The following is a 19,963-nucleotide window of genomic DNA, read 5'->3' as shown; positions in this document are numbered from 1 at the left end:
ACTCTCTGTGTCCTTACACTCTCTATGTCCGTACACTCCCCGTGTCCTTACACTCTCTGTGTCCTTACACTCTCTGTGTCCTTACACTCTCTATGTCCGTACACTCCCCATGTCCTTGCACTCCCTATGTCCTTACACTCCCCATGTCCTTACACTCCCTGTCACTGCAATCCTCATGTCCGTACACTCCCCATGTACTTACACTCCCCATGTCCTTGCACTCCCTATGTCCTTACACTCCCCATGTCCTTACACTCCCTGTCACTGCAATCCTCATGTCCGTACACTCCCCATGTACTTACACTCCCCATGTCCTTGCACACCCTATGTCCCTACTCTCCTTATGTCCTTACACGCCCCATGTCCCTATGCCCCCTGTTATTATAATTCCCATGTCCTTACACTTCCTGACCCCCAAAGCTCCACAGTAGCTCCACAGGGTTTCTGTAGGGAAGGTATCAAGGCTAATGTGCATCGCATGCTGCCCCAAGGAGCCGGACACTTGACTTTGCCTCAGCAGCTGCTAATTTTGACTGCAAATGCAAGTAGGCTAAATTATCAGAACGAAACCACTGGCCCTCAATTGACCTTCTGAAGACAACATTAAACAGCAATGAGTGCTTTCACAAAAATAAACATTTGATTATGATCAGGGGATTAGGTAACTTTGCAATAAAAAATATATATTTATTTCAAATAAATAAAGCATTTCTATTAGTTGTTGATACTACTGTAGGCCGAACAAATGAAACTCAAACCACAACAGTTATGTTGTGCCTCTTTAGACAGTGGTGTCAGTTGGATTTTATTCTCTATTTCACATCTCACCTATTCTTCCCCCTCCTAATAAATGTATTTAAAGTGTTAAGATTTTTTTTTTGGAATAGTTTAAGTATAGTTTAGGTTCTGTTTTGAAGCAATCATCGGGCTGATAATCAAATGAGCAAAATTACTGCTTCTGTACAGTTGGGAGAAAAGTATTTGATACACTGCCGATTTTGCAGGTTTTCCTACTTAGAAAGCATATAGAGGTCTGTAATTTTTATCATAGGTACACTTCAACTGTGAGAGACGGAATCTAAAACAAAAATCCAGAAAATTACATTGTATTATTTTTAAATAATTTATTTGCATTTTATTGCATGACATAAGTATTTGATCACCTACCAACCAGTAAGAATTCCAGCTCTCACAGAGCTGTTAGTTTTTCTTTAAGAAGCCCTCCTGTTCTCCACTCATTACCTGTATTAACTGCACCTGTTTGAACTCGTTACCTGTATAAAAGACACCTGTCCACACACTCAATCAAACAGACTCCAACCTCTCCACAATGGTCAAGACCAGAGAGCTGTGTAAGGACATCAGGGATAAAATTGTAGACCTGCATAAGGCTGGGATGGGCTACAGGACAATAGGCAAGCAGCTTGGTGAGAAGGCAACAACTGTTGGCGCAATTATTAGAAAATGGAAGAAGTTCAAGATGACGGTCAATCTCCCTCGGTCTGGGGCTCCATGCAAGATCTCACCTCGTGGGGCATCAATGATCATGAGGAAGGTGAGGAATCAGCCCAGAACTACATCACTGGACCTGGTCAATGACCTGAAGAGAGCTGGGACCACAGTCTCAAAGAAAACCATTAGTAACACACTATGCCGTCATGGATTAAAATCCTGCAGCGCACGCAAAGTCCCCCTGTTCAAGCCAGCGCATGTCCAGGCCCATCTGAAGTTTGCCAATGACCATCTGAATGATCTAGAGGAGGAATGGGAGAAGGCCATGTGGTCTGATGAGACAAAAATATAGCTTTTTGGTCTAAACTCTACTCGCCATGTTTGGAGGAAGAAGAAGGATGAGTACAACCCCAAGAACACCATCCCAACCTTGAAGCCTGGAGGTGGAAACATCATTCTTTGGGGATGCTTTTCTGCAAAGGGGACAGGACGACTGCACCGTATTGAGGGGAGGATGGATGGGGCCATGTATTGCGAGATCTTGGCCAACAACCTCCTTCCCTCAGTAAGAGCATTGAAGATGGGTCGTGGCTGGGTCTTCCAGCATGACAATGACCTGAAACACACCGCCAGGGCAACTAAGGAGTGGCTCTGTAAGAAGCATCTCAAGGTCCTGGAGTGGCCTAGCCAGTCTCCAGACTTGAACCCAATAGAAAATCTTTGGAGGGAGCTGAAAGTCCGTATTGCCCAGCGACAGCCCCGAAACCTGAAGGATCTGGAGAAGGTCTGTATGGAGAAGTGGGCCAAAATCCCTGCTGCAGTGTGTGCAAACCTGGTCAAGATCTACAGGAAACATATGATCTCTGTAATTGCAAACAAAGGTTTCTGTACCAAATATTAAGTTCTGCTTTTCTGATGTATCAAATACTTGTCATGCAATAAAATGTAAATTAATTACTTAAAAATCATACAATGTGATTTTCTGGATTTTTGTTTTAGATTCCGTCACTCACAGTTGAAGAGTACCTATGATAAAAATTACAGACTTCTACAGTGGGTATAGAAAAGAATCACCCCCTTTAAAATAATCCCATTTTGATGCTTTGCAGCCTGAAATGAAGACAGACACAGTTTTTGTTTCATTCAGCTGTATTTACTCAGTGCAACTTATAACATCCAAGTGAAAGATATAACACCAACATGTCAGAAAAAAATTAAAAAACATCATCACTGGAAATAGGATCACCCCCTTGTGTCAGTATTTTGTTGAACCACCTTTTGATTTAATTACAGCCTTTAGTCTCTACTAACTTTGCACATCTAGACGTTGCAATATCTGACCACTCTTTTTTGCAGAACTACTCTCAAGGTTCTTACACTGCCCACATCCATATATTGACCACATCCATAATTTCCCCACATCCCTTCACTCCCAATGTCCCTACATCCCCACGTCCATACATTGACCACATCCATAAGTTCACCACATCCCTCTACTCTCATGGTTCTTACACTACCCACATCCATATATTGACCACATCCATATTTTCCCCACATCCCTACACTCCCCACATCCCTACACTCCCCATGTCCATATTTTCACCACATCCCAACACTCCCCTTGTCCCTACATTCCCCACGTCCGTACATTCACCACATCCCTACACTCCCCATGTCCATATTTTCACCACATCCCAACACTCCCCTTGTATCAACATTCCCCACGTCCGTACATTCACCACATCCCTACGCTCCTCACGTCCATATTTTCACCACATCCCTACGCTCCACACGTCCCTACACTCCCCACGTCCTTACATTCACCTCATCCCTACACTCCCCATGTCCCTACACTCCCCACATCCCTACACTCCCTAGCACCCAAAACTCCCTAGGAAACACTCATTCTTACACAACAAAAGCTGGGGGGCCCAAGCATTTAAGGCCTGGCAATTTGTTTAGCTGAACGAGGAAATATGGTCAAGAGCTTTAATTGGACAAAGGTTTGAAGCAGGGGTAGGCAGCTCTGTTCCTAGAGAGGTGCAGATTCAGTTCAGTGATCAATACACCTGGTCTTCTAGTTTGGTTTAATCAAAATCATCCCACCCCTTCGGCTGTCCAGGAACACAATACCTTCCCATGTCTGAAAGTCTGAGAAAGCCTAAGAGTTTGGAAGTAAGCTCTTCCAAAAAAGCCATGTTAGCAAGTGTATGTTGTTTGTGTGTGAAGCATTTTTTACCTTGGCAAAATACTGAAATCATGGTCACCAAAACTGCCTCAAAATAACTAGAAGAATATGCCCAATAACCCTCACAGAATCTCTAGAAGGAAATGTGTATTTACATCCATGTCCTTGCCTGTGTGTGTATTATAAAGGTGTGTTTACATCCATGTTGTTGCCTGTGTGTGTGTATTATAAATGTGTGTTTACATCCATGTTGTTGCCTGTGTGTGTGTAATATAAATGTGTGTTTACATCCATGTTGTTGCCTGTGTGTGTATTATAAATGTGTGTTTACATCCATGTTGTTGCCTGTGTGTGTGTATTATAAATGTGTGTTTACATCCATGTCCTTGCCTGTGTGTGTGTATTATAAATGTGTGTTTACATCCATGTTGTTGCCTGTGTGTGTGTAATATAAATGTGTGTTTACATCCATGTTGTTGCCTGTGTGTGTATTATAAATGTGTGTTTACATCCATGTTGTTGCCTGTGTGTGTGTATTATAAATGTGTGTTTACATCCATGTTGTTGCCTGTGTGTGTGTAATATAAATGTGTGTTTACATCCATGTTGTTGCCTGTGTGTGTGTATTATAAATGTGTGTTTACATCCATGATTTTGTATTATTATGTCCATGCTGGTATGCGCATAACTGAAAATGCCGATCTTCTGCTGGGATTTCCTAAATTGAGCACATTATGCAATGCCAGAATATTTATTGTTCTAAGTAGTTGTTTTGTTTAAATGTTTATATATATGTGTGTGCGTGTGTGTGTGTGTGTGTGTATATATATATATATATATATATATATATATATATATATACTTTTTCTCCTCCTCTCTTTATCTTATTTATATTTACACACACACATATATATATATATATATATATGTATGTATATATATAAAGAGAAGAGGAGAAAGAGAACGACGAAGTAGGGTTTGGTGTGGTATCGTGTGGTAAATCCCTATAACTCTGTACAGTAATGGCTGACAGTATTTGCACAGCCGCCATATTCATCCTTTCACTCTCTTACACCCTTTTTCTATTCCATCTCTCTCTCCCTCCCTTCAGACTCTCTCCCCTTTTTTCTTTGTTTTTGCCCTATGTGTCCATCTCCCTGTGTATCAGCCCCTCTGCACGTGTGCTTCCTGGCCCATCAAATCACCTTGTCACATAACATTTCACAACTGCTAGAAAATGTGCAGGTAATTGTTTTGTGCTAAATCTCACAACAGTGCTGTGCAGTTTATAGTATCAATGATATCTAATGAAATAGGGAGTCTCTTGTTTTTTTAATTAAAAAGTAGGTAGGGTGGTGCCTCTGTGATGCAGTAAAATACATTATGTATCATATGTATATATATATCATAGAACTGCGCTTCCTCATGGGAGTTGAAATAAGACCTGCTTGCCCCATGTATTGGTGTGTCTGTTTTTTTGCCTGATGTGTGGATGTGAGCCCAAGCGTGGACACACACACGCACACCTCTAGCACAGCGCAGCGTGAGATCCTTGTTGAAATCAGGAATTGTGAGTGAGTCAGAGTGTGTATATGTGTTTGCGTTTGCGTGTGTGTGTGTGAGTGTACGTGTATATCTGGGCTCACATCAAGACGTCAGGCATAAACACGCACATAGACATACACACAGGTAATGGAGGTGTAATACTAGAGCAGTGCTTAGATGCATACTGTCACGGTGACCAAGCTGAATTATGAAATAATATGCATTCTGTTCGCATATTGCATCTAGCCAGTGTAAGCTCCATGTAGTTAGTTTAAGGTTAATGGGGCCTCATCCATCAATGTTAGGAGCTGTTAATGTAGCATCATCCACTGATGTTAAGAGCTGTTAGTGAAGTCTCATCCAACAATGTTAGGAACTGTTAATGGAGCCTCATCCACCAGTGTTAGAAGTTATAATAAAAGCCTCATCCACTAATGTTAGGAGCCGTTAATGGAGCCTCATCCAATGGTGCAAGAACCTGTTAATGGAGCGTCATCTTACAGTGTTAGGAACTGTAAATTGAGACTCATCCACAGATGTTAGGAGCCATTAATAGAGCTTCATTCACCAATGTTAAGAGCTGTTCATTTATTTTCATCCAGCAATGTTAGGAGCTGTTATTGGAGCCTCATCCATCAATGTTAGGTGCTGTTAATGGAGCCTCATCCCTTGGTTCTAGGAGCTGTTAATGGAGACTCATCCAACAATGTTAACAAGCTGTTAATAGAGCCTCATCCAATGGTGTTAGGAGCTGTTAATGGAGCACCATTCACCAATGTTACTATCTGTTACGGGAGTCTCATATACCAATGTTAGGAGAGCTATTAATGAAGATTGGTACACCAATATTAGAAACTGTTAATGGAACCGCATCCACTGATGTCAGTAGCTGTTATAGGGGACTCATCCACCAATTTTTGGAGCAATCAGAATCTCATCCACCAATGTTAGGATCTCTTAATAGAGCCTCGTCCACCAGTTTAAGGAGTTGTCATTGGAGCTATATCCACCAGTGTTAGGAGCTGTTAATTTAGCCTCATCTACTGATGTTTGGAGCTGTTAATGGAGCTTCATCCACCAATGTTAGGAGCTGTTAATGTAGCCTCATTTACCAATGTTTAGAGCTGTTAATGGAGTTTAATCAAACAATGTTACAATCTGTTAACGTTGCCTCATCCACCAATGGTAGGAGCTGTTAATGGAGCTTCATCCACAGATGTAAGTGATATTAATGGAGCTTTATCCCCCAATGTTAGGAGTTATTAATAGAGCCTCACCCACCAATGTTTTTATCTGTTATGGTAGTCTCATATAGCAATGTTAGGAAAGCTGTTTGTGGAACCTCATTCACTAATGTTAGTAGGTGTTATAGAGGTCTCATCCACCAATTCTTAATGGAGCGTCATCCAACAGTGTTAGGCAGTGTTTTATGATCCCTTTCCACCAATGTTAGGAGCTCTTATAGTAGTCTCATTGACCAATGTCAGGAGCTGTGGTCTTTGAAACAATGTGAGTGGGAGTCATTAACACTCTTTACTGTCTCAAAAGTTACTTGACGTAAATATGCAGAACAAATGCATGCATTTTAATTCTCAAATGCTCTTGCATGTACACACACACTTACACACAATGCAGTGGATTACATGGAGATGAACGTAGTGTTGAGTTTGTCTGTATGAAGTCATCAGTACAGTGCAGTACACTTCCAGGTATGACATCATTTCTAATCTCGGCAATTTCTGATAGCAAAGATAATAAATGACCACCTGTCTCTTCTCTCTCTTAGAGAAGGAACAAGGACAAAGAGGGAAGAAGGGGCCGTGAACGAGAGCAGTCGTCGAAAAGGGGGCCACAAAAACAAAGAAGAAATCTGGTAGAGATAAGAGAATAGAAAGAAAAGACAAAAACCTGACCACTCACAGAGTATAAAGGCATAAAGAAAGAAACAAGGTAAAAGCATGAAGCCACTAAAGAAGCAGGGGGGGCGTTCTCCCCACTCCACACGAGCCAAGAGGGGGAAGAAGAGAGGGGCGACAGAGACCCCACCCGAGAGGGACAACAGAAATAAACTCAGGAAGGAGAACCAAGACGGACAGCCTCTGACCACGCCCCCCTCCCCCTTGCAACAGAAACAGTCCATGCATACCTCTGACAGCTGTCAGCAGGAGCCAATCAGAGGAGGCGAGACCCTGAAGAAGGAGGGATCTAGAGAGCAGGTGCCGCCAAAGCAACCTAAAGATGGAGAGAAGCCAGAGGACAATAGAGGGAGGCTTGACAGCACCCCCACCCCCCAGAAAACCCTTACCGTCCTCACCCCCATTACCAGCCCCAGCCCTACCTCCCTGTCCAGCAGGAAAACAGCCACTTTCAAGGCCAGAGTCCCGAAGAAAAAGTACACTGCTGAACACTACGCTAACAGCAATGCGCCCACTCTCACCTTCACCCCTGGCCTCGTGCACAACAGCCATAGCAACGACAGCAGCAGCAGTTACAACCACAGCAGTATCAGTAGTGTTAACATGCTGAGCAGGACTAATCCCAACGTGAATGGCTTTAAATGTGGTATTAACAGCCTAAGTGATGGCAGCCACACATCAGCCCCCCGAGCATCGACTGAGGAGAGGATGGGAGCCGCTAACAGCCACGGCCTGGGGGAGCAGGGGATGATGGGGGAACCCGTACCGGCCAGCAATTGTAGCGTGGCCCCCCGGGACAGGGAACAAGACTCCCAGAGTGGCGAGGCAGAGGCAGAGGGGGCACCCAACTCAGTACGCTCCGTATCCACGGATACAGCCAGCGAACACGACCTGGAAGTGAACTCTCAGCCCAGTACCAGCCCGGCTAGAGCCCCCCACCATGGCTGCCACCCCCCTTACCCTGCTACTGATTCCCAGGCCGAACTCCGGCCCAGCCAGGCCCACAGGGAGTCCAGGCGGTTCGGGGCCGATGCCCTGGCCAAGGGCCTGAAGAACCAGAGAGTTCTAGCCCGATGCATGCAGATAGCCAGACTGGATGGGGAGGCGGGCGGAAGGGGCAGTGAGAGGGCTGGAGCCTTTTCTCCCGTATTCAGAGCTGGGGTGGTCCGGGAGGTGAGTGGGGGCAGTGCAGATATCCAGCTACAGGGGGAGGAGGAGGTCCTCCGTTACCCATTCCAGGGGGGCAGCACACCTCTGGAGGGAGAGGAGACCAGTGTGGAGTTCGTCCTGGACGCACCCCCTCCCGGTACCGCTCCCGTGGCCATCGGGACACGCGTGTGTGTGCCTTTCGGGGGGGGACAAGACAGGGGTGAAGAACGGACACCACAGCTCTACAGGGAAGGAGTCGTGTCCCAGGTAGACCCCCATCCTGCCGTGTCCTTCCCCTACAGGGTGCTGCTGTGTGAGGGGAGGGAGGACCAGGATGGTGGGGCGGAGGAGGAGAAGAGGAGGAGGGTGCAGGCCCCGGCTGTATGGGTGTCCAGACAGAGCCTGAGGCTGCTAACACCACCCTGGGAACTACCTCACCCGGGGGGGAGGGAGAGGGAGAGGGAGAGAGAGCGGGAGGAACGGGAGAGAAGGGAGGAGATGGAGGTGGAGAGGGAGGTATGCCAGCTGAGTATTGGGATGGCGATGGGAGGGGGGGCAAGGTTAGGCCATAGCTTCTCTCCAGCTGGGGGTAGTCACTATGGAAACGTACCCCCCCACTCCTCTTCAACGTCTGTGAAAACCAGTGCCACTTCCAGCCCCGACAGAGAGAGACAAAGATGGAGGGAACAAGAAAGACAGAAGCCCCACACACCCGAAGAGGACATAGAGGTGTCCAGGTTGAATATGGGCTTGTCCAGTGGCTTCAAACCTAGGGGCAACACCCAGCATCCACCCATCCTCTCCAAACCCCTCACTGGGGGTCACAGCTACCCCTCCTCTCCCCACCTCCCCATGGTCCGTGGCACATCCCTGGGCCCTCACTTGTCCCCACTCACCTTACCAGGCCCTGAGGCCCCGGGCATCACCCCCCCACCGCACCTAACCCCTTCTAAGAGCACCCCCGTACCCCTCGACAAGACCCCCTCCGAGACCCCCACCCCCGGAGGGGATTCTGCCTCCTCCTCAGCCTCCTCTTCGCGCTCTCGTACCCCTCTGACGGCCGCCTTGCAGAAGTACAAGAAGGGGGACGTGGTGTGCACCCCCAACGGCATCCGCAAGAAGTTCAATGGGAAGCAGTGGAGACGCCTGTGTTCCAGAGAGGGCTGTATGAAGGAGTCTCAAAGACGTGGCTACTGCTCACGACACCTCTCCATGAGAACTAAGGAGATGGAGGGTACAGGAGGGGGAGAGAGGGACAAGAGGGGAGGCGGAGGGGCGAGCAGTTCAGGGACCGTCACCCCTTCAGACCTGCGGGGGAGGGCAAGCAGTGAGTTTGACTGGGATGAGACGTCCAGGGACAGCAGTGAGGCCAGCAGTAGAGGGGACTCGCGTCCTCGCCTGGCGCTGCCGTCCCTCCTCTCCCATGACTTCTCCAGGTTTGACTTTGATGAGTGCGAGGCCGCCACCATGTTGGTCTCTTTGGGCAGCTCTCGCTCTGGGACCCCGTCCTTCTCCCCCATCTCCAATCAGTCCCCCTTCTCTCCCGCCCCCTCGCCCTCACCCTCCCCACTCTTTGGTTTCCGCCCTGCCAACTTCTCCCCGATCACCGCCTCTCCTGTCCTCCCGCCCCCTCGCAGACACAGGCACCCTAGTGGGCCAGGGGGCAGGGTGGGCACCACGGGGGGGTCAGACAGGGGTCATACCTCAGGGGTCCAGCCATCCTTCCACAACAACCTGACCTTCACTGTCCCCATGAGCCCCAACAAACGCAAAACGGACGCTCCTCTTCCCCCTCCTCCTCCCTCCCACCACGAATACAACCCCAAACCTGAACCAGAACAGGGGGACCAGAACCCATTCTGCATCTCCCCTCAGACCCCAGGGCACGCCCACCCTCACACACCTACCTTCTCCCACCCCCGGGGGGGGAGCACACCCACCAGCCGGCCCCCCTCCTCCTCCGCCACCTCCTCCCCTCCCCTCTTGGTGTCCCCTACTCCCCCCTCCCCTCTTCCACCAGACTCAGGCCCGCGACGTGTCCACCCCGCGTCCCAGCAGACCCTGCGGGGCTCCCCGGTGATCGTGCGGAACCCGGAGGTGCCCCTGGCCAAGTTCACCGAGCGCCCACTGGCCCGTGGGGAAGGTGGCGATGCGACGCGTCCCAACAGTGTTACCCCGCAGCCAGCCTCCGCCCTCCAAGTCCCCGTGCCCATCAACGCGGCTGCCGCAGTGGCGTCCAACGGCGGTGTCCTCCTCCGGAGCCCCGGCCCCGCCCCGGTGCCTGTGTCATCCACCCCGCCATGCCTGACCTCAGTCACCCCGGGTTATCCCACTCTGGCCTGCATCTCCATCTCCACCACACCGCCCTGCTTGGGACCAGCCCTCCCCAGCCCAGGCAGCCCCGGGGGAGGAGGTCGGACTGAGAGGACGGGCTCGTTCGGAGGGGAGGTCCAACAGCCAGTGGCCTGTCACCCCTCTCCTACAGCCCTGCTGCCCCTCATACTACCGGCTGAAAACCTGCACCCGGCACCGCGCAAAGACATCATCATGGGCAGGCCTGGAACAGGTGAGACACAGGGTGGCTGTGGGGGGCATGGCTGGATGACGTGGGGTAGAGGAACTTGGGGGAGGATTTCAGGGGGATGAGAGGATGAGATTGGAGACATAGGCTGATGGTTCTTTTGTGGAGATGCTATGGCTTTAATGTTGTGATTAATAAATATGTCTAGGATGCATTCATTGTTGTGATTCACTCTGGGAGGTGTCAGTGTGGTCAGGTTGAAAGGGAACAGCTTTCTTACTGTGTACTGTTTCAGTTTTAGCAGGAGAACTGAGTGCCATTTTTGTTTACCACCACATTCCCCTCTATAAAAAAAACAGGGATGACCTCTGGGCAGGGAATTTCCATTGTGAAGCATCATTTTCCTGCATGGAAGTTGACTCAGTGGAGGGGGTGGGTGGGTGCAGTGCATCTGTTCTGTCTAGCGGGGCTTACTTACTGCAACAAGGAAATGGTGGTCAGTGACTCTTTAGCATTGGAGCAGGGAAATCACTGCCTTAACAGTTGTGCTGATTTGGTTATGAAATACAGGAGACATTATGTAGGCCACATACAGACCGTTTCCAACATCCCGCTGTGTGCGTGTGTGATTGTGTGTGCCATATTGTTGCAATCTGGGTTTAGATAGAGTGGGGAAGGCCTCTGAAAGAGCAGGGGTGGATGAATGAAGATGTGTCCTGGGAAGAAAAGATGAGAATTGAATGGGGACTTTGGAGATAAATGTGGGGTTTTGTCTTTGAGAGAATGCTACTGACATGAATCCTCCCAGGAGTTTGTGTGTGTGGGTGTGTGTGTGTGTGTGTGCGGTCCCATCTCTGCAGTGCAGTCTTACAGACAGGGTAAAAATTGCTAGATCTCGAAGCATCATGTCATATTTGACATGTTAGGGACACATTATTTTACCTGTTTTGGACTGCATTTTTTCAGAGTGGCTCAGGTCCAGGCAAACGTGTGGGACAGGATGAATAATAATAATAACACAGCCATACATTTACCATCAAATATGCTACTGGTTTGGTCTTGTCCGTGCTAGAGTTGGCCAAGGGCTGTCTCAGAGGATATTTGCTTGTGTTAGACAATGCCTTTTTTGTGAGTGCCAATGAGGTAATCACCCAGTGTTTGGGGGACCTGAACGAACACGAACAACTCATATTCAAGTCCAAATCTATTGATCTCCTTGTACACTACCACCACAGGATCTCATTGTCCTGCTACCACCACTCTCAGTTTGTGTAGGGCAATGACAGCCATGGGATTATGGGTGAGGGTTAACGTTGGCTAGCCTAATGACAGTAGCTAACCTAAACCACTTACAAATCAACGACAGCAACATGTGCCCTCTCTGCTACAAACTCCCGTCTGAATGTGCTTGCTTACCCGTTTCAGCCATAGGGACCCATTTCGTAATCTTAGCTCTACAGTTTCAGCAAGGATCAACAAAGTTTCGGCACGTTGTAGAGTCCACGTTTCAGCTGAAACGGAAACCCCCCGCACGAATGCCCAGCTGTCCCGTCTTCAGTCAGCAGTTCATTCCACTCAGAATGACTGTTAAAACACGGAATGACCGTTAAAACACGGAATGACCGTTAAAACACGGAATGACCGTTGTTTTATATCATGACAGCCTTCCTCCAACACTGTTGGTTCAATGGTAAATGTGCCAGTGGTGTGTGTGTGTGTGCTTAGGTCTTTAGTGTTTGTTTGGTTGTCAGTTCCCCTTGAAAACAGTAGGACATGTTGATGGGGGTCTTCCCACAGGAGCGCCGTGTGGGGGAGTGTGAAGTAGAAAATAAGGTGTGGGTGTTGTTTTCGTGAGTGGCATTGGGCTTGTCCCAAAATGGTGTGTTTGCATGCACACGTTGCCATGCCAGAGTGCTTGTGGGTGTGTAAGGAACTGTGCTTCAGGGCTCATGTGGGCTCTGTGTGTCTGTGGGAGATCAATGAACACTGTATGAACATGTCGTAATGGGCCACATTCAGGGGCAGTGTTGTGGAGTTAGGATGGTCTGCCGTATACACTGTCCATGACTGTTGGTTTGTGTTCTGTTGTCTTTGTGGGACAGGTGTGTGGGAGTGTTTTCTCTGCTGAAAGAAAGGTGTGTATTCATGTGTGGGGCGAGTCAGCTACCACCTCCACAGTGTGCTCTCTGCAAATGTGTGGGGCCAGCTGAATGTCCTAGGGCATAGGTTTGTATTGTTCATCAGACTGACCAGGCAGGCCTCTAGCTTCCAGCAGGGCCGTCAAGGTCTAAGAGAATCCCCTGAGCACTGAGCACTGAGCACTAGCTCAGTATTTCCCACTAGCCCACCAGAGAAAATTGTCTCTTATCAAGGCAGTGTTTATTTGCCTCACTTATAAAACATTATAATACATTTGAGTAGAAATTATTAAAATATAAATAACATGATTTATTGTGTTGTCCGAAAGGTAACTTATATCTTGTGAAACGGTAAAAAGTAAAGGGAAAGTTGAAGACGGAAAACGCATCGGAAGACAGAAATGTGTCGGCATCTAATGAACAATACAAATAAAATACAATAAAATCCAGTGAAGTGCCTGCTCATCATCTGGCAGAGTCATCAAATAACATGTTTCAAGCGTGAGAAGAAATCTTACAATAATTTTTTTAAATCATTTTATTTTACCTTTAATTTTATTATTAATCTTTACTTAAATGTTATGTAGGGTTTTTCAAATTCACACTGCTCGGATAAATGGCTTCAAACTATTTTCTCTGGTGGCCTAAGTCTTAATATACTGAACACTAATGAATTTTGAATAGATTTACACCGCTTTGTGCATCTTAGAAACACCTCTAAAGAATTTACACACTTGCATTGTACAATTTTCTTTCCATTACACTTAGCAAAATTCTTCAGGCTCTGAGTGTTCAGGGTCAAGGCTAGTCAGCACTATAAGATAAGTCATAGATTAGAAAATAGAGAAGTAAAAACTGTAATTTTGTCACTCACATCGTGTCATATATATAATGGCTCAAGGACCTTACAGATGTTGTGTGAATGGGGGCACAGTAAAAGGGTTCTTAAATACATGTCAATTATTTAACAGTTTGTGAGTGTACATTTTATTTATGTGTAGATCAGTCACAAAAAAAACACAAATTAATTTCAAACAATTATCTAGTCAGTGATTCCCAAACTTTTTCAAACTTGACCCGCTATTTTACATTTGATACATTTCTGTTCAAGTGAGAAAACAAGCACTGAATACTTTAGGAGGTCGTTGTACAATCTAAATAGCTTTTTTATATTTTTAAAGATCAGATAATAGTTTTTAAGGCTTTTGAAAGTTGGTTAACCAAATGTAAAACTGAGTATAGGAAGTACTCTGTAAGGGGAGAGTTGATTTGAATGTGAACTGGTTTGGCTGTATCTATCTAGCAAACCTTCCATAATGTGGGAACAAATGAGGTAAGTCTCCTAGGGGTTTGTATAGCTAGGGGATTTTACAACAGGGCAGGACAGATTATCTATCTTCTAATAAACTATTTCGACTAAACTCAATATTTGTTACTGTATAGTCTACATTTCCAATCCTTAAATATATACTATACAGACTCCATTTACTATTCTTTACTACATATACCATGTTTTCTACTCATTTGTAAACTGTGTAGACTACATATCTGATCATTTATTATAAACTGCGTGGTTTGATTCCTGAATGCTGATTAGGTGAAAGCTAATTTATGAGACTGTATACCGTGGCTATGACAACACATCTCTTTTTACTATTCTAATTGTGTTGGTAACTGGTTGATAATTGCAATAATTAATCTCTGCGGTTTGTGGTATTGCCAGTATACCTGGCTTATTGCTGTATCCTGGCACCCCACTGTGCCCTTGGCCAAAGAAGAGCTTTTAACCATTGAATATTGGTCATATACCACAAATACCTTGTTTCTTATCGCTTTAATATATTTATAGTACATTCATCATTCCCTTTCATTCAATTGTTTAATTACCATTACTAGCTTCCTCTGGAAATGACTTCACATCTAATGTACAATTATAATAATTGATCATTTATAATATTTGTTGGGGGAGTGTTTTCTCTGCTGAAAGAAAAGAGGTGTGTATTCTTGTGTGGGGCGAGTCAGCTACCACCTCCACAGTTTTGGTACATGGGCATGTTACTTTTAGTGTGCTCTCTGAATGTCCTAGGGCATATCGTTCATCAGACTGACCAGGTAGGCCTCTAGCTTCCAGCAGGGCTGTCAAGGTCTAAGAGAACCCACTGAGCACTCGCTTGCTTGAGCTGGCTGATATTTCCCACTAGCCCACCAGAGAAAATCCTGGCTCCCCACTGTGCATTGGGCCAAAGAAGAACTTTTTACCATTGAATATTGGTCATATACCACAAATACCTTGTTTCTTATTTTTTAATTACCATTACTAGCTTCCTTTGGAGATGACTTCACATATAATGTACAATTATAATAATTGATCATTTATAATATTTATTGGGTGGGGTGGGGGAGGTAGGCTAATGAAATATCAAAGGAAGGAAAACGCAGAACAAGCAAATTGTACCTGATATTTTCTAATATTTGACCTTGTCTTCCAATCCCATCATGGTCACTCTAAGCAATAGACAAGACTCAGGGGTCTCCAACAGGTCGGTCTAATGGTAACTCGTAGCCCCTTTGAGTACCTCGCAAAACTGCACTTTTCAGGGTTCCACCTGACAAATCTCAGATGTATCATTCACTGCCCGATCCCTGTTACTATATAATCAATGCTACTGACATTATCTCTGATTAGACATTACTGGCTTAATATGCCAAACTTAACACAATATCTGGCAGTTCATTACCAGCATGCTACCCGTTTGTCTGTGTGGTGAGCAGAGGCATCACTAGGATCACAATACATTCGGGGCTTAGCCCACCCCCCCGCTTCGCCCTGGACAAAAAGTACAGGGTTCTGAATGTACATGCGGTAAATGTCGATGTACACGCTAGCGGCCTACAAGTCTTCATTGTCATAATGCACAATCTGAATTATAGATGAATAGATCTGGGGCTATTTTATTTTATAAATGTTTTTGGTCCCTTTGAGATTCGGGGCTATTCATAAAAGATCCATGGCTATAGCCCCGGACGCCCATGGCTAATGATGCCACTGGTGGTGAGCATGTTTGTGTTTGACACAAATACATTGAACATTTTCCTTTTTCAAACCTTATTTTACCAGATATGTTAACTGAGAACAGGATTTGATGCAGCAAACTTTTTGTTGCTGGTCAGTTGCAGTGATGCACCAGTAAGAAAATGATTGGTCGATAGCTGATATTCATAACACAATTGACCAATACCAATGTTTTGTTATTTTTGTACCTGGGATAGAAAAAACTATAAAATGTGGTTTCTGATGATGATAACAATTTAAACAAATTTAAATTCTGTCATACAAATGTTATTTTAATAACCAAAGACTATCACAAAAATAAGCAAAATGAATAGAGTACTTTTTATTGGATTATTTAATTATTAAAATTATCTTTCTGTGATTGGACATTATACAATGCCTGGATATACATTTTGTAAATTAGGTATTATACTTTTACTATTTTAAATTAAAAATAACAATAACAATAAGACACGACTCAAGCAAAACAATTATTATAATAAAAATCACTTGAGCAGTTTGGACACCTATAAAGCACAATTGGTCTAAAATCCTTGGCCATTGTAAAGCAATTATTAAATGTTAGACCTATAATAATCTATTACAGATTGCTGGCCGATATATCGGTGCATTCCTAGTCCGTTGATCTAGCGGCAAGCCTAGCTCCTGATCCATGTTCATGTAATCAAGGACTGGCACATTCCTCTTTTGTCAGATGTGATTAAAGGGGAATTATGTTTTTGCTTCTAAACATGGAAATGGTCTTCTGGTATGATTTAATCATGACATTGACCCTGAACATCCAGTGAAATTGTTCTGAACGTAAAGGCTTCCCAATCTGTGTATTCATAAATATCTTCCTCACCCCAAAAAGAATGTACATTATTTTAGATGTATTTTCATTTACATATTTATTATGTACCAATTTGTGGGCCAAGTTGTGAAGAATACTTACAATTGGGAAGTGTATAGAAATGGCTTATGGCGTAGGAAAGCTGTAGAGAATCAGGACTTTTTACTTGTCTATTTTACTTGTGTGGTGTTTTGGGACATGCATGTTACACTATCTGCCTTTTAAGGATCAATGATGCCTTGTTAAAAACCATTGTCAACCTGAGAAACGGGGCCCTAATGTGAGTGATGCAAATACCAATTAGTGTAAAACAAAAAATTCTGAATTGGACTCTTGGTTTAAACAAAGCCTTAAGATGATTCCAGGCCCCAGACATAATGCTCATTCTCTTTACTGTTGAGATAGTTAGCGGAGTTCTTGCATTGGCTAGAGGTGAAGTGTGTGAGAGACAATGGGAAGAGTTGGTTGCATTGGATTTTATTCATAGAAGGAGCAGAAGAGAGGGTTATGTTTTCTGCAGCTTTCATCCCTCCAATACATTGTTCCACATATTCCCATTTATTATAGTCACGCACACGTTACAGCCTCAATCTAGGATTTGTTTCGACGGTAGCCCAGCCATTCGGTTTGGTGAGCTGAGAAATGGGGCTAGGGAAATGTAACCACTCTGAAACTTATGGACGGAACCATGGTTTCAAGGACTCTGTGTGTGTTTGTGTGTGTGTGATTGTTTGACTGTGCATGTGAGTGAGTCAAAGTTTATTCTGCCTATTTGATTGAGATTTCTTTTGGAGGGAATGAGTGGGTTAATGTCAGAGCAGGGTAGTAGTAAGGTTAAATGGATAAAGTCATTGAAAAGTCAGAGGATCATTTGAGAGAGGGAAGTCATATTTAATACAGCATGTGCATGATGCGTTGGAAGTGTGTGCGTGAGCAACCATGACATTGAACACCAGAAATTATGTGTACGCGCCAAAACGTCTGTTGCCATGGCAACAAAGCAAACACTCCCATACTATGACGCCGACACACACACGCACACACACACACTACAAATAGAAACTGGCGCTGCACAGATCCCCTTCCTTCGCTCTCAGTGGAAATAGAAATGCAGTGCCGCCTCTGACATTTTAGCTAACATTTGTGCATGAACGCAAAACAGAAATGACTCCAGAGAATATGAACCTTTTTAAATTGATTTGGGGGTGACTTTGGAGGTGCTCAGGGTCAAGTCTGTACTTCCTAGTTGTCCTGTACATTACCATAGAACCCAGCATGAAATAACACCTTTCACAAAATCATGGCAATTATGTTTCTCTGCCTTTATTACCTCCAAAAAGCAATTTGCTGCGCAGCATGTGGAACATCATGGCACACTGCAATACAAGCACCGTAGGCCTGTGGAGGAAGACAGGCTGGTCCATTACCTGTAAAGCCTGTCTTCCTCCATACATTTTTGCTCACCCACTTACAGATTCTAAAATAACGTATTTCCTTGATTATTCAAATCAAAGATTTAATTAGGCTAAAAAGGGATCACCTGTAGCAGCAGATCTGGCCAGGCTCTGTAAAACTAAGTTGATGCATTTACTTTGTCAAATTGAAACCTGCTGTATGTAACTTGAATGAACCTGTTGTTCATCCTGCGTACAGAGTCTGTACAGAGACAAATGGCCTCTCTCATCCCTGTTAGTAGGGTTCAACTTGAACACAAATCTGTGATTGGAAACTCCAGCCTTTTCTTTGGAGGTGATTAGGAGGTGAAATCAGTGCTTGACGGTCAGCCCACAGGGCATAGCACCTTTACACACCTAACACACACACCCGCTCTGAGCACACACACACACACGGCCCGGAAAACCCATCTCTCCTCTTTCCTCAGACCCCATCAACAACCGTCTCGCTCTGCCTTTCAGAAACCACCAAAAGTGCCCATTCTCCATTTTAACCCTTCGCTTCATCGCAGTGTCTACTCTCGCCATCCTGGTCTACCCGGATACGGATACCCGGGAATAACATCCCCGCTCCCCCCACCCCTTTTTACGTAACACTTAAAGCCGTGCTTCCAGACCATGGCAACAGACTACACGACACATCTGGAAAGACTAACACTCATTTACATTGTGAAAGAGTTCTATTTTAATGTGTGTAGTCAAATACCTATGGGTGGGCTAATGTGCCACTGTTCTACTCCATAAATATGCATAAAGATATAAATTGCGTTTGAGTGGGTTGGTCTAAAAAGTATATTTAGAATTTTATTGAAATGCATGTGTTGTTAGACAGTTAGACAGCTAAGTTAGACAGTTAGACTTTAACGGAAATTTTTTTACATTTTACAGAGGTCTCTGCTTTTCGCTTCATCCCATACTCCATTGTCTTCTGCTGTAGTCTTTTCACAGGCTGTCTGGCACCGCATGCCAGTCGGCTGGTTTGTCATCTGCAGGCTTAGGCTGCTCTCAAGTGGACAGGAACACACATTACATCTCAGCCACAAAACGGGGAGATGACTCGCTAGAGAGCAGGAACAGAACAGGATACTGCTCAGTGAAAATGCACGTGTGTCCAGTGTCTGAATATGAGATACCTAGCTTGACTGTTTGGAGGATGCTGGGGGATGTGTCTACTTAAGGACATTGAGCATGTTGTGCCCGTGATTGTCTTGGTATGCCATCTGACGCATTGAAATATAGACAGCTCATGGAGGGATGCTTCAAGGTCACATTACACACTGAAATATACACAGCTCATGGAGGGATGCTTCAAGTTCCCTCCATGAGCTGGACCTGAATTCCATCATTTCATGACATCATAATGCTGGACCTGAATTCCATCATTTGATGACATCATAATGCTTTGTATCTAGAGAAGACCGATAGCCAGGTATAGGGCAAGGTGTGTCAGTGTGTGTCGTGGATGGTTCATTTGGTCATGGAGGTGTCAGTGTGTGTTATGAATGGTTCATATGTTCATGAAGGTGTAAGTGTGTGTTCAATGGATTGATCATATGGTCATGTAGGTGTCAGTATGTGTTATGGATGGTTCGTTTGGTCATGTAGGTGTCAGTGTGTGTTTAATGGATGGTTCATATGTTCATGGGGGTGTCCGTGTGTGTTTAATGGATGGTTCATATGTTCATGGGGGTGTCA

At 45.2% G+C, this 19,963-nt stretch overlaps 1 protein-coding gene across 3 annotated transcripts in view; it reads left to right on the top strand.

Moving 5' to 3' along the window:
- cicb (capicua transcriptional repressor b) overlaps positions 1-19,963 on the top strand; it is a 53,312-nt gene that overhangs the window by 6,869 nt on the left and 26,480 nt on the right. For all 3 annotated transcript variants that reach the window (XM_020040947.3, XM_020040946.3, XM_020040945.3), the window contains exon 2: positions 6,972-10,816. In XM_020040947.3, the coding sequence (XP_019896506.2) occupies positions 7,144-10,816 (3,673 nt within the window). In that variant the 5' untranslated portion in view covers positions 6,972-7,143. The remainder of the gene's footprint in view (positions 1-6,971; positions 10,817-19,963) is intronic.

Source organism: Esox lucius, chromosome 20 (genome assembly GCF_011004845.1).
Source record: "Esox lucius isolate fEsoLuc1 chromosome 20, fEsoLuc1.pri, whole genome shotgun sequence".
Lineage (NCBI taxonomy): Eukaryota > Metazoa > Chordata > Actinopteri > Esociformes > Esocidae > Esox > Esox lucius.
The sequence above is the reverse complement of the archived record's forward strand: the minus strand, read 5'-3'. Positions and strand labels throughout refer to the sequence as shown.